The following is a 13,618-nucleotide window of genomic DNA, read 5'->3' on the forward strand; positions in this document are numbered from 1 at the left end:
GGACAACGATATATGATATGAATAAGAAGACATGCATGCAAAAACCCCCGCCTCGCCGCACCTTTCGTCAGCCGTGAGTGATGTTCTTGGGAGAGATGAATAGTATTCGAGGATTTTCCAATCGGGATTTGCATCATCTATGGGGGGATAGGGGTGGAGTCGCGGCCGTCCTTGCCTTCAGTGGATTCCGTGGGCTCAGGGGGAGCGATGGTGGCGCCGCCGCGGCCGTCGAAGTACTTGGCGAACTCGTTGGATTCGGGCCATTCTCTCGGGCCGAGAAGACGGATCATGTCGTCGCGGCTGAGGACCTCCTTGGAGAGGAGTTCCTCGGCTACGATGCCGACTTCCTTCTTCTTCTTGGTCAGGAGATCGTGGCACTGCTTGTGGGCCTGGTCGATGATGCGGCGGACTTCACCGTCGATATCCCGAGCCGTTTCTTCGGAGAAGGGCTTGTGCATCTGGCTCTTCGGGTCCTCCTCGTAGTAGATGTAGCGTAGCTTTGATGACATACCGAACTTGGTCACCATGGCGGTGGCCATCTGAGTGACCTTGTTGAAGTCGTCGCTGGCTCCGCTAGTGACTGTGTCGAAGTGCAGTTCCTCGCTGACACGTCCTCCCAGGGTCATGGCCATACGGTCCATGAGCTGGTTTCCGTTCATCAAGTAGGTGTCGCCGTTGGCGGGCAGATATTGGGCATAACCCAGAGCGCCTTGGCCACGGGGGATGATGGAAACCTTGAGAAGAGGATCAGCCCAGCGGAAGTACCATCCACAAATGGCATGTCCGGCCTCGTGGTAGGCCACAACACGCTTCTCCTCGGGTGAAAGCACAAGAGACTTCTTCTCCAAGCCACCGATGACACGTTCAATGGCCTGCTCGAAGTGCTTCATGGTGACATGATCGGCGTTTTCACGGGCCGCTGTACAGAAGCTGGTTAGTATAGGGATAATAATATAGGGAATCATCTCTTCTGCAAGGGATTTCTATACATACCAACCAGAGCGGCTTCGTTAACGCAGTTTGCGATATCAGCACCAGCAAAACCGGGTGTCAAGGCCGAAAGTCTTCCTTGAAGGTATTCCATGTCCTCCTTCGTCACGATCTTCTTCAAGTGAACGCCGAAGATCTGCTTACGGCCATCCATGGTAGGCCGGTCGATAGAGATGTGCCGATCGAATCGTCCAGGACGCATCAGAGCCTGATCGAGAACGTCGGGTCTGTTCGTACCAGCCAACACCACCACTTGCTCGGAAGTGTTGAAACCATCCATTTCGGTAAGGATCTGGTTCAGGGTGCTCTCGCGTTCATCGTTACCGCCGCCGTAGTTCGACTTCGCTCTTGATTTACCGATAGCATCAATTTCATCGATGAAGATAATGCAGGGCGTCGATTTCCGCGCGTTGGCGAACAGATCACGAACTCGGGAAGGACCGACACCGACAAACATCTCGACAAACTCCGAACCACTGACACTGAAGAAGGGCACGCCGGATTCACCAGCCGTGGCCTTGGCAAGTAACGTCTTACCGGTACCCGGAGGACCCGAAAGAATGGCACCACGGGGGATTTTGGCACCCAGCTTCTGGAAGCGTTCCGGGTTCTTCAGGAAGCTGACGAATTCCATGATTTCCACCTTAGCTTCATCCATACCAGCCACGTCGGAGAATTTGATCTTGATGTCGGTCTCTTGGTTGAAACGTTTGGCACGGCTCTTGCCAATGCCAAAGATGCCACCCTGACCACCTCCGCTACCTGCACGTCTCGACAGGAAATATACACCAGCCAAAAGAAGAACCGTGGGACCGAAGCTTATGAGTGTCGCAGCCCAGGGGACTTCACCCTGGTAGTTGACCGGAATGCGTTCAGCACTAGGGACACCAAGTTCCTGCTGGGCCTCCTCCAATTTCCTCTCAAAGCCGTCGACGGATCCGATGGTGAAGTAGTAGTAGAATCCCGGATGAGCAGCAGGCGACTCGGGGTAGACTTGAGCCACCGCATCACGGTGAAGTTCTACCCGAACCCGGGTGTTGTTAATGACGGTCAGCCTCTCAACTAAGCCCCTGTCGAGGAAGTTGGCCCGGAACTCCTGCCATGTGATATCGCTGCTGTTTTCGCTCGGGTAGAAACTGCGGTAGATATAGTAACTGACAATCAAGCCCGCCCAGAAATATATGTTGTCGAGCTTGAAAACAATCATATCTCGAGGGTCTCCCGGATTCTTGCCGAATGGGTTTTGGTCCTTCTGGTCCTTCCGCTGCTTATCTTGTTCTTGGTCCTTCTTCTTTCCTTCCTGATCCTTCTTCTCCCCCTCTTTCCCTGGTTGCTCTCCTTCCTCTGCATTCTTCTTCTCTAGTTCCTCAATTTCCTTCATCAATCGCTCGTTTTCGATCCGCGCTACGCCACGAGCGATATCATCGAGGTAACTGGCTAGGTCGCGCATCAAACGCATGTATGTCATGAGGGAGGCAGGACGCCCGGTGGAGATATGATTGTCGATGAAATCCTTCACTGGCGGAGGTAATCCGTTCCTCTCGATATGCAGTTTCACGTCGTCGAGCATCTCATGTTGACTCCGTGGTGACCGTTCTTTCAGATGTGCGATGAATTCATCTAGATGTTTCTGTTGTTCCTTGGTGAGCACATTCTCCTCTTCCGGCTTCTTCGGGTCTCCGCCATTATTCCCGGGCCCGGTTGATGAGCTCGAGTTCTTGTTGTTGCCATTGTCGTTCGGGGGGGTCGGACCACCGGTGGGTTGAGTAGCGAACGTCCTGGCTCGGTGCGCGATAATCAGGGCTGACAGTCTCGACTGCGGAGCGTGTGCAGAGAGCGGCCTTGTGCGGTAAAGGCAGTCTGCGGCTCTCCTCGAATATCGAGCAAGGTTGCCAGGCCGCCGGAGCAGAGAGGCCATGGTCGAGGATGATGAGCCCGGAGGCTAAGGTAAAGGCGCGGCGGGGTTCTGAGATTTCAATGGCACCTCGAGGCTGATGCGGCCATAGAGGCTCTTCTTGAAACGGAGGTGGCGGGGAAGGTGGAAAGCTCTTGGAGGAGCTGAGGTCGCCTGTGAAGTTCGCTCACGCGCTTTCCCGCCTTCTTGCGTTTTTCGTCCTTCCGTTCGCCGGCTGACTCATCTGCCCACCGCCGCCGCCGGCCAGAACCCAAAGGAAGTCGGTGGACCTCAAGCATCAGTAATCCAGGCTGTGCTTGGAAAGATTGCACAATCAGGTTGAGATCTATTGATGATATCACTCTTCACTATCTGTCTGTGGTCTACGGCATGTATAGGGTAGATGCTGGAAGCGGGTGGTGGTGGTGATGACGGTAGGAGCACTGGTGGGGAATGCTGAGATTACACACTAGAAAGCCTACTAAAGTAGTGATGCCATAGAAGGGTCCTACTGCAAGTTAGAGTGCTCTTGCTGGAAAGGCGCAAGAGAAGTACTACTGGTACACCCTGTGGCTAGAGAACCAATGAGTTCCGTCCTCCAATCCACTAGCACTTCACAACGGGTGATTCTATAGAGCACGTCTTTGTATGATTAAGTCAATATACCTGCAAAGAAAGCAACAATTTGGACATGAAAGTTCATCCCAGAGACCACTGGATACTTTTGGATAGGAAAAGCTTGAAACAACAGAACAAACCCAACTCCATCATAACCTCAAGGTATCGAACCCGACTAGATAGCCGGAGAGAAAGAAACGTAAGAAACGCATAGCCCTTTAATCGACATCCATCTCCTCCTGAGTAGTTCCATCCACCAACATTCTGGTCTTCTTCTTCTGTCTGAGACGCTCCTCGCCGTGCAGTCTGCTTGCCTTGGCAGTCTCGGCCACCAACGGCTGTCCTTCTTCCCGCTCGCGGAGCTCCTTGCGGATGAGGTGCTCGCCCTCCATGACCACCTTGCGATCCGCCTCGCGCTTGCGGTCCCGCGCAAGCTTGCCTGCCAAACGACGCTTCGTGAACACACGCTCCCTGCGCTGCCGGATCTCCTCCACTCTCTCCATCGCCTTGATAGTCGCCGCAACCAGGTTTCTGTCGTACTTGACGGGGACGTTTCTCTTCTTGGCGAACTGGGACAGCACCAGCGACGAGTCGACAATCATCTCCTTGCCCTTGGCAGCGCGACCGGCCTTGGTCCACTTCACACGTCTCGGTTGGCGCTTAGCCTTGAAGTTCTGATGGGTGGTAGGAGTTAGCTTAAACCTGATAAGACCGGGGCGGGGCTAGAACTTATCATTTGCTTCTGCAAAACCGGAATGCCTTGGCGTCATTTCTAACAAACTGGATACCCTTGCTAGGGTAAACAGGCCTGGAGCAAAAGTGGCACGTTTCAACTCTGTCAGGTAGGTCAGCCGCAAGTCCTTACCGCTGGATAAATTTCTCCCGGGATGAGCAGAGGCAAAACGCCGGGGCACGCACCTCATGTTGGGCTAGTTGTTTAGAGTCTGTAAGCCCGAAAGTGGCGATCAGAAGAAGTAGGAGAAGATTTCTGATGAATGAGGTAAGAAGCCACAAACAACTCCTCGATCCCACCGTCGTGTAAAGAAGATCTCCGATGTTCAGGACAGGAACCGCATCAAAAATTGAAGCGTGGAGCAACCGGCGCTAAACCATAACGGGAAATGCGGCGCCGCTCCGATTTTTTATCTGGACTTCCGCTTCTCCCCCAACGTCACTCCTTGGATATCCCTCCTGCTGTGTCCTACGACCTTCACTCCATCTACTTCTGAACTAGTCGCTCGACTGTTTCAAGATGTCTACCATTGCTATCGGTCTTGGTGTCGCTACTGCGGCCTTCCTGGTAAGTCTGACTTGGGAACTGGGCTGTATCCGCATGCTGGATGACATGAGGCTAATACGTACTTTCATCTGCCAGGGTCGCGCCGGTCTTGTTGCCTACCGTCGCTCCAAGGGAGGTGTGAACGCCATGGGCAAGGCCTTCTACAAGGGGTTAGTCATATGCCGTTATATCATGAGTTACCGTCATCGATCGCTAACTAGTATTCAGTGGTTTCGAGCAGCGCATGACTCGCCGTGAGGCCGCCTTGATTCTCGAGCTTCCGTACGTCTCAACCCTTCAGACACGCCATATTTTTCGATTTTTTTCTAACCAACTATATAGGGAGCGTACCCTGAACAAGGACAAGGTCCGCAAGAAGCACCGTCAGCTCATGCTGCTCAACCACCCCGATCGTGGAGGCAGCCCGTACCTGGCGACTAAGATCAACGAGGCCAAGGAGTTCCTCGACAAACACACTTAAGGCTCCTCCTACTCGGATGCTTAGCTGACGACAGTTCGGGGCGTTTGTGGTGTGGGAGAGGAAACACGAACATGCACGGGATACTTTAGGTATCTTCTATTGTACAAGAGAGATTATATTTAGGGTGTGCATAGCGAGGCGTTGGTGGGATTCCTTTTTCCGAAGATGAAAGATATGTCTTCGTGCTCCTTGCGTGGGGCTTTGTATTATTGTCTACTATATCCTGATGAGATCGCCACTCTTGAATATATAACTATCCGTTTGGTATTTCGTTTGTCACTATACCTTCTGCTTTCTCTCTTTTTCAAGGGCCTACTGATGGGCCTGTGGCGTAAGTCGGGAGCATGCGTGTCTGGCAGTTAATGGTTTCCAGCCGCTGCCTTTGATCTTGTATCAGTCTCTTGGCACTTGCTTTATGATTGTATGGCACTTGATGTGTAGAACTTGTCACAGCTCATTTGATCAGGTGCATGCAGACAGTGATTGACAGTCCAAGCACTCATATGCCCATGCGCTAGACCATCAGATAATATCTACGTTTCATCTAGGCTACTACTGGACTACTGCCTATGGGTCCAAGATACACCCCTGAAATAGCTAGTAGACACACGTCACTAAGTTGGCAGCCTAAAACGCCCCGATCTGAAGCGGGAAGAGAGTGCCAAATGGATAGAACCCCACCGACAGAGAAAGAAAGTAACATGGAGCAGGGGTTAAACTCCCTAAGGCAGAAAGAAGGAAAGGAAGGCTTGCCGCCGGACTGGGCAAAGTCCGAAACACCGATGGGCGCCAGCAAATTCAGGAAAAGAGCCAGACTGCCAAGCCGAGGCCGGCCGGGACGGACTGTTCGGAGAAAAAGCCATCCGTCACCTGCCCATTTTCATTCGTCCAGAAACGGAGCCCGGTTGGATCAGATTCCGTGCTGGACTAGTCAACTCTGGGTCTTGAATAGGATCCTTGTAAAAGTACCTAGACTGGGACTGGGGAACAATGCGAGTCACGGTAAGCAAGCTGTAGACTACTCCATGGCTGATACCGAGTAGATAATTCAGGAGCAGTTCAACTGATTAGAATACGTGAATACGAGACGACGATCAGTGTCCCTGGACAGTAACATCATCAATTAAAACCTCAAGCAACTGCAACACACTTCAGCCGATCTTGTAGATGATCCCTTAAGTCCGTCCGCAGCGCTACTTACCTCCGTTTCAGGGACAACAAAGTATTGACTGGAACAGTATCGAAGCTCTGCTTACCTACTCGTGTTTTCGTTTTTTCGTTTGTACCCTTTCTTACTCTTTTAGGGCAGAGAAAGCCAAAAAGGCAGCAAAGCTGTTACGTGACCAGTTGAACCTTCGTTAGCTCGATGACTCCTCCAACTCTCTTCCAGGAGCTGTGACTGACGATCGTGTTCATATTTTCTTTTTTTTTACTGTGGCATGCCCCCATGAGTTTCTGATGGATTATTGTTGAATCTGTCTGACAGATCAGATCATTCCCCTTCAGTCCCTCATTTTCCCCTTGGGAAGCTTTGACATCATCTCCGTTACATTTCTTTTCTTACCCCAATTTTCCATTTTTTGCCTTATCGTGCTAGACTCTCGCCACGTGCCTGTATCGGGGAAAGATTGAATTGATTGAGTAAGCCACACTTCTTTCCTCAGCCATTCCATCATTCATTGCCTTACGGTCTAATTCCTCCCCTTTACCTTCTACTACTACTACTTCAATCCTATTTCTTTTTTACCCCACCGACTACAGGCTCTAACCCCAGCTCACCCTAGTCGTTCCTTATCGGCATCTGGATTTTCGCGACACCTTCCCGCCCCAACAGCCGCTCCCTCCCATCTGCCCGTTGACGTCGTCGGGGACGAACCCCGCATCGCCTAAGACGCTCGAAGCATACCCGCTTGCACTGGGACTCCACTTCGTCACATAGGCAGGCTCCTATACTTTGCACGTCGCTGGATCCTCGCCCCCCATCACCATGGACGGCATCGGAGAAGCGCCCGATGGCATGGGCTTCGACATGCCCATGCTCATGAACCAGCAGCAGCAATTCTTCGGCGCCTATGGACCGGATGGTTCGCCGATGGCGTCCGCTCACCAAAGTATGTCTTACCAGGATGAGCAGTCAATGGGCGCCGGAGAAGATACCAATGATGCCAAGAGGCGAAGAATTGCAAGGGTAAGTCGACAGTGATGCGCATGAAGGAGGGTGTTATTTTCCTGGATCTCAGGGCGCTGATTGTTCGCCGCATAGGCATGCGATATGTGCCGGAAGAAGAAAATTAAGTGTGATGGGAAAATGCCCAAGTGCTCGCACTGCATCAATTACAAGACAGATTGTGTGTTCACACAGGTCGAGAAGAAACGAAATCCGCCAAAGGGGTATGTGCTCCGTCTGTCTACCAGTTCATGTATTTTATGTGGCTGACAGATTTGCTCTTGAACAGCGCCAAATATATCGAAGGACTGGAAAACCGGCTGGGCAGGATGGAGTCGCTGCTCCGTCTGTCTGGATTACTGTCCGAAGACGATGGTGGAAAGACCGATCTGGGAACGTTGGAGAAACGCTTGGCCGATCGATCGCTGGCAAATGGTGGACTAAGTCGTCCTAAAAGTCCGAATAGATTCAATGCTCCTCAATCCAACGCTCAATCGCAACCGACTACTTCATCGCATCATTCTACTCCCCGTGTGGATTCTCACTCTAGCCCGCGCACAGCTGCTACGTCGCCGGAATCACAGAAAGAATCTGAAACCGAGGTTGAGGGCTTGTCGGATATGATGTGCTCGCTGGTGACGAACAATTGCGGAGAAACGCGTTACATTGGTGAGTGTATCTTGGATACCCACGGCATGAGCTGGGGTTAATACTTGACAGGTTCCTCTTCGGGGTTTTCGATCTTTTCTCCCAAGGGTATTCAGTGGGTCAACGAAAAGACCGGCGACACTTCATTCCAAGACATGATATCATCTGCTTATATCGACGATAACAAGTGGATGTATTGGAAGCCGGAGATATTCAGCGATATCTTTGCCCGTCGCGTGTTCAAGCCATTGCCGCCCAAGGAAGAGGCCATGTCTCTCTTTCGAGATTTCTTTTCCAACTTCAACTGTATGTTCCCGCTCTTCCACGAGCCGACTTTCATGCACTTGGTGGAACGTCAATATTCTCGGGATCCATATGAGGGATCTGGCTGGTGGGCTAGTATCAACGTGGTCCTGGCGATCTCGCACAGACTTCGAGTTATGAGCAATCTAGTCCCCCAGGAAGAAGATAAGAAGGCCTGGCTGTACTTGAAGAATGCTATGGCTGTTTTGACTGAGCTTACTATGCGAAACACGGATCTACTAAGTGTTCAGGCGCTGCTCGGCATGGTAAGTGATCCAGTTCAGAAGTAATCCTGATATGGTCTTAGAGTGCTCATTGGTCCGTAGTCGCTTTTCCTGCAAGGGACACCAAACCCCCAGCCGTCGTTCTTCCTGGTTGCAGCTGCCATCAGACTTTCTCACAGTATTGGTTTGCACAAACGGGGTTCTGGGTTCGGCTTGAATCCGGTGGAAGTGGAGCAGCGGAAACGAGTGTTTTGGATTGCCTACCTTCTGGACAAAGAGTAAGTTACGTTCGACATGTCAGACCGATACCTCTTCTAACAAATCGAATAGTATCTGTCTCCGGTCTGGTCGCCCACCAGTTCAAGATGATGATGACATGAACGTCGAATTACCGAGTGATGACCCCCCGGACAATATCGGCAACGTTCCACTATCGGACGGTACCAAGTTCAATTTGTTCAGATCCATGTGCCGCTTTGCCATCATTGAAAGCCGAGTGTACAAGCGACTCTATTCCGCCAAAGCATCGAAACAGTCTGATGGCGAATTGTTGAACACCATCGGAGATCTTGATAAAGAGCTCGAAGAATGGAAGGATAGCATTCCCGTTGAACTCCGACCCGAAAACGAAATCAAGACAACCCATACGCCCCTTATACTGCACGTTGTAGTGCTCCATTTTGCGTACTACAACTGCTTGACTACCATCCACCGCATGTCCGTACACCACGGCTACTGGACGAGTCGACTATCCAATTACGCGATTCAAGGCCTGAACGCGAGACCGTTGAACCCCAGAGTGTTTTTGTCGGCAGTTCTTTGCGTCACAGCTGCGCGCGCCTTTATCAATCTTATCAAATACATACCACAAGGCGATTTCGCCTGTGTCTGGTGAGCACTGCGCTGAAATAAACTGCCCGGCTCAAAGCTAATGTGGAATAGGTTGATACTTTATTATCCGGTCTCCTCTCTGGTTACCCTATTTGCTAATATCCTGCAAAATCCTAATGATGCGCGGGCTCGCTCTGACGTCAAGTTGATGAACGTGGTCGTCAACTTCCTGTCTACTCTCGTCTCCGACGAGTCGAACGGAAGTGTCAAGCGTATGCTTGCTCTCTGCGGTGAATTTGAACGCATCGCCCAGGTAGTCCTCGATAAAGCCGAAAGAGACAGCCATTCGAAGAAGAAACGCAAATCTGCTCCCGACGAATCACGGCATGCGCCAGGGCAAACAGCAGATGACAATCGCCAACCCGCTACACCAGCTGCGAAGCCAACAGATTCAGCACCGCGGCAACCCCCCACGACCGTTCCCTTCTCCTCTCCCTCGTTCACTAATAATACCAACCAGCCCGCAGCCAACATACCTAATGAGACACGAAATTTCACCCCAGGTCAGCCGCTCCCTGGAGCGAACGGCTTCACTACGAATCTCCAGGACAGCATGCACGGTCTGTCAGGGCTCGGATCAGACTTCGAAATGATTAGCCCAAATGACCTTGAAGGCGTCAACTTCGGCGACCAGGCACCCTTTACAACCAGTCCCGATACCCCTCTAGCACCCTTCCAACAACCCTTCGTCCCACAAGACCTTTGGCAAATGCCAATGACAATTGAATGGGACTGGGCAGATATGTCGAATAACTTCCCCGTCTTCGGCGACACCAACAACGGCCCGCCGAACGGACCTTAACATGACGACACGAAGAACCCTCCCACTCTCGAACCCATAATCTTCCCAGTTATTAGCGGACTCCTGGGGTCTTCAGCACGTACATACAGACAAATTGTCACTTCCTTCCTCTTCTCTGACCATATTATAATTCGTCTGGGCTCTCGGCGTTTTCAAAAGTCTAGGACGCACGCGCAAAACTATCACGCCACTCCACTATGATTGCTTCTTTCTTACTGTCATTACCTCCTCCCTCCTCATTTACTTTTTCTGCCGTCTTCTTACACATGTTCTTTTGGGGGAAGCTTTCTCAAGGGAAAGACTGCATTTATTTTTCTGTTTCTTCTTGTTTGGCGTCGGTTGGCGAAATATACATCCGGTTGAAGGTGTAATATCATCATACATACATATGATAGGTAGTCATTTGCTATCAAGGTACTTAGTTACTTTATAAGTTGTCTCTCTCCCCGATTAACCATCTTACATCAAATATCGCTACAAATAACTAGGTTTGGTAGGTCAGTTCCTTCAAGACACGGAGTTCCCAAATTAGGAACATAAACGGGTGATGAAAGAACAATAAAAATTACTACACCATACATTGAGTAAGAAAGATACACTGTTTGTTTCAAAAAATGATGATGTTTCCAATTCAAGAATCCTACTACAACAGTAGAATACAGATATACGAACGATGTCATGCATCTATGACCTCCGCATCACGTAAGAATGTATTTATTTATTCATATAAAGTATTGATTTATGATTGATTCGTAAGTCGAATGTAGAAGATGAACTTCCCTCCTTCACGGCACCCTCAGCCGGATCCTAAAAAATGGATAATGCAAGATCATGACGTTCGGTTTGGATAACCGAGATATAGTATAGGAGTAAAAAAGAAAAAGAAAAAGTGAAGGGACCAAGAAATCATACGCAAAAACACCTTGACGTCTGGTACGAGGATGCAGCGACTTAATAGGTACAAAAAAATCCAAACGACAAATGAAATTGGTATAAACGGACATTGTGAGTGTGGGTGGGTCGGCGGACCTTGTTCGGGAAACCTGGCCGAGGTATACAAATCCTGGGGTAAAGTGGCATACATGCAAAAGGGGGTGTTCCAACTCCAGTTTCAACGCAACTAGTCAAAAAGAATAACCAGCATTTACAGAAGTCGCGCAAAGCTCGTACATGTCATCAAGTGATGGCTGCAATACAGCGGTCTGGCCAGCGATCCAAGGCTGACCAGAATGAAAATGAAGATCCGGAGGGTGGGAAGGAGGAAGTCTAGACGGACGTCAGTCGTCGTTCTACTCTTCCATTCGGCCAAAGACGCCATCGTCATCATCATCGGCCTGTGTAGGCCGGCTTCCGAAGTCGACGTCCGCGTTGCGGTGCTGCCGCTTGGCACGGTCAGCATTGCCGGTTCTCACTTCTCGCTCGTCGGACACCTTATAAGACAAGGAGGGGTTAAATGACAGCGAGAGGAAGTTCGGTGTGGTGCTGGAGAAAGCCGCATCGGTAGCACCTGTTCTCGATTGATCCAGGCTACGGCCCTGATTGTCGACGGAGCTGGCTTGATCCAAGTAGCGGGTAGGGAGTGGAGGCACCGGTGGCACGCTCGGAGACATTTGCTGTGGCCCCATGCGCGGGGTTCCAAAGTTGCAAAGTCCGATGGCAGCCGCCAAGTCGGCCTCATCGTCTTCGTGCAGCTTGGCTTCGGCGGTGGAGGGGCGGGTGTCGATGCTGGAATGGCGGAAGTGCGAAAACGCTGGTGACGCCCATGGGGCACTGCTGGTGAAGGAGCTCGAGGGACCGGACTGGTAGGAATGGGAGAAGTGGGCTGACAGGTTGCCAGCGCTGTACCGCTTGTCCATCGTCGCCGGTTCGATAGACATATCTTCGTCGTCATCGTCATCATCTTCGTCCATCGGAGGCGGGGTCGTCTCAGCTGAGCTGAGGCCGTCCCGAAGCTCCGACGACGCATCTGGTGACGCGGAAGAAAGATCCGACTCGGCCTCTCCGTTCTCCTCCGGATCATCCTGAGTCATGGTGACCAGAACGGAGGCAGCCTCCAGCAACTGGACCTGCTGATGTTTGGAGATCAAAAGCTTCGAGGTAATTGCCCATGCAGGGTCGTGTTCCCACCTAAGTTCCATAAAACGTCAACCCACTGCGTCCCAGCACGGCAAGAGAGAGGTAGAGGAGAGGAGAGATGAGATAAGGGGAGCTGGATGACCACGAGGGCGACCTTGCACAGAGCCGACATGGCGCATTGCTCCGGACCGAGCCAGACGGCAGGATGGCATGGGGGGAGGATACACACATATGCTTGGACAAGCAGCTGCCATGCTTATACCCTTTCCCGCAACGATCGCAGCGAAGTTCTGCCATGGCACGCTTCCCTTCGCCTTTGACCAGGTGCGATCCTTCGCTGGCCCGTCTGTTTCGGTTCTTAGTGCTGACCGGCTTGGAATTCGGGTTATTGGCATCTGCATTTGTTGGGCCCGTTGACGATCCATCGTTGGCCTGGTTGGGTGACGTCTTGCGAGCGACCGGCGGTTCTTGGCTGGGACTGTTCATGCTTCGTGAAAGATAAGAGCCGAAACCGGAGGGGGCTCCGACCGAGCTGGACTCTAAGCCCTTCCGGCTCCCGCGCCGATGGGAGGGCATCGTAATCCCCGTCCCATCGCCAGGAGCCTCTTTCATAGACGCCGCGACCGCCGCAGCGGCAGCATTTGCGGCGGCGGCAGTAGTAACGCTCTTGCGGCGAGTCACCCGGAAGTTGGAGTTCACGGCACCGAGGGAGATGGAGTGGGAATGGTGGCGGGGGTTATGTTGGGGGAGCGGACGGGAAAGGGACAATTCCTAAGAGATAAGTATGACTGTGTTAGCCTGACCCACTGGGAAAGGGTGGTGGTTTAATCCACACAACGACTATAGCCGGAGTGGCCGTGAAAGGGAAGCTGGAGAAAGTTACCTTGAATGAGGCCATCTTTGAGTACGTGGACTCTCAGGCCTACAATCCGATGAATGCCCTTTTTGTGGTGAGCGATGGAGAAGGAGTAATCGATGCGGAGTGTTGGTGCTGATAAACAGCCAGATGGTGGAGAGGTTGAAGCTGGAGAGGAAGAATAAAAAAAAAAAAAAAAAAAGAAGAGAGAGGCGAAAGAAAGGAAAGAGGAGAAAGTGAGAGACGGTTGGAAAGCTAGTTTAACTGGTAGGCGAATCCCAGGGATACGAGCGGGCGACCAGGTACCTGCGAGGCTAAGGGTAAAAAGGTTCAGGACCGAAGCAAGCAAGCAAGCAGTCAATCACGGGGTCAATTGGGGGAGGGGGGTT

The 13,618-nt window shown here is 51.6% G+C and overlaps 7 protein-coding genes across 7 annotated transcripts; 3 read left to right on the plus strand and 4 right to left on the minus strand.

The window, feature by feature from the left end:
• Positions 1 to 137: 137 nt before the first annotated feature.
• Positions 138 to 2,908, minus strand: An07g07000 (uncharacterized protein; the record flags this gene model as incomplete). Its single annotated transcript, XM_001391737.3, has 2 exons — positions 138 to 919; positions 994 to 2,908. The coding sequence occupies 2 exons, from the start codon at positions 2,906 to 2,908 to the stop codon at positions 138 to 140; spliced, it is 2,697 nt and encodes an 898-aa protein (XP_001391774.1).
• An 812-nt stretch (positions 2,909 to 3,720) lies between these two features.
• Positions 3,721 to 4,425, minus strand: An07g07010 (uncharacterized protein; the record flags this gene model as incomplete). Its single annotated transcript, XM_059748562.1, has 3 exons — positions 3,721 to 4,183; positions 4,236 to 4,340; positions 4,421 to 4,425. The coding sequence occupies 3 exons, from the start codon at positions 4,423 to 4,425 to the stop codon at positions 3,721 to 3,723; spliced, it is 573 nt and encodes a 190-aa protein (XP_059600993.1).
• A 329-nt stretch (positions 4,426 to 4,754) lies between these two features.
• Positions 4,755 to 5,262, plus strand: An07g07020 (uncharacterized protein; the record flags this gene model as incomplete). The annotated part of the gene is made up of 4 exons (XM_001391739.3): positions 4,755 to 4,802; positions 4,878 to 4,951; positions 5,010 to 5,063; positions 5,124 to 5,262. 4 exons carry the CDS (start codon positions 4,755 to 4,757, stop codon positions 5,260 to 5,262), a joined length of 315 nt encoding a protein of 104 aa, XP_001391776.1.
• Positions 5,263 to 5,963: 701 nt separating this feature from the next.
• On the plus strand, positions 5,964 to 6,305 carry An07g07030 (uncharacterized protein; the record flags this gene model as incomplete). The annotated part of the gene is made up of 1 exon (XM_059748563.1): positions 5,964 to 6,305. One exon carries the CDS (start codon positions 5,964 to 5,966, stop codon positions 6,303 to 6,305), a length of 342 nt encoding a protein of 113 aa, XP_059600994.1.
• A 550-nt stretch (positions 6,306 to 6,855) lies between these two features.
• On the minus strand, positions 6,856 to 7,145 carry An07g07040 (uncharacterized protein; the record flags this gene model as incomplete). The annotated part of the gene is made up of 2 exons (XM_059748564.1): positions 6,856 to 6,994; positions 7,042 to 7,145. The coding sequence occupies 2 exons, from the start codon at positions 7,143 to 7,145 to the stop codon at positions 6,856 to 6,858; spliced, it is 243 nt and encodes an 80-aa protein (XP_059600995.1).
• A 104-nt stretch (positions 7,146 to 7,249) lies between these two features.
• On the plus strand, positions 7,250 to 10,297 carry An07g07050 (uncharacterized protein; the record flags this gene model as incomplete). Its single annotated transcript, XM_001391742.3, has 7 exons — positions 7,250 to 7,450; positions 7,526 to 7,653; positions 7,719 to 8,098; positions 8,150 to 8,646; positions 8,707 to 8,882; positions 8,935 to 9,495; positions 9,547 to 10,297. 7 exons carry the CDS (start codon positions 7,250 to 7,252, stop codon positions 10,295 to 10,297), a joined length of 2,694 nt encoding a protein of 897 aa, XP_001391779.1.
• Positions 10,298 to 11,586: 1,289 nt separating this feature from the next.
• An07g07060 (uncharacterized protein) lies at positions 11,587 to 13,271 on the minus strand (the record flags this gene model as incomplete). The annotated part of the gene is made up of 3 exons (XM_001391743.3): positions 11,587 to 12,424; positions 12,603 to 13,144; positions 13,257 to 13,271. The coding sequence occupies 3 exons, from the start codon at positions 13,269 to 13,271 to the stop codon at positions 11,587 to 11,589; spliced, it is 1,395 nt and encodes a 464-aa protein (XP_001391780.1).
• Positions 13,272 to 13,618: the final 347 nt, after the last annotated feature.

The sequence above is a fragment of the Aspergillus niger genome (genome assembly GCF_000002855.4).
Source record: "Aspergillus niger supercontig An07".
Taxonomy (NCBI): Eukaryota; Fungi; Ascomycota; class Eurotiomycetes; order Eurotiales; family Aspergillaceae; genus Aspergillus; species Aspergillus niger.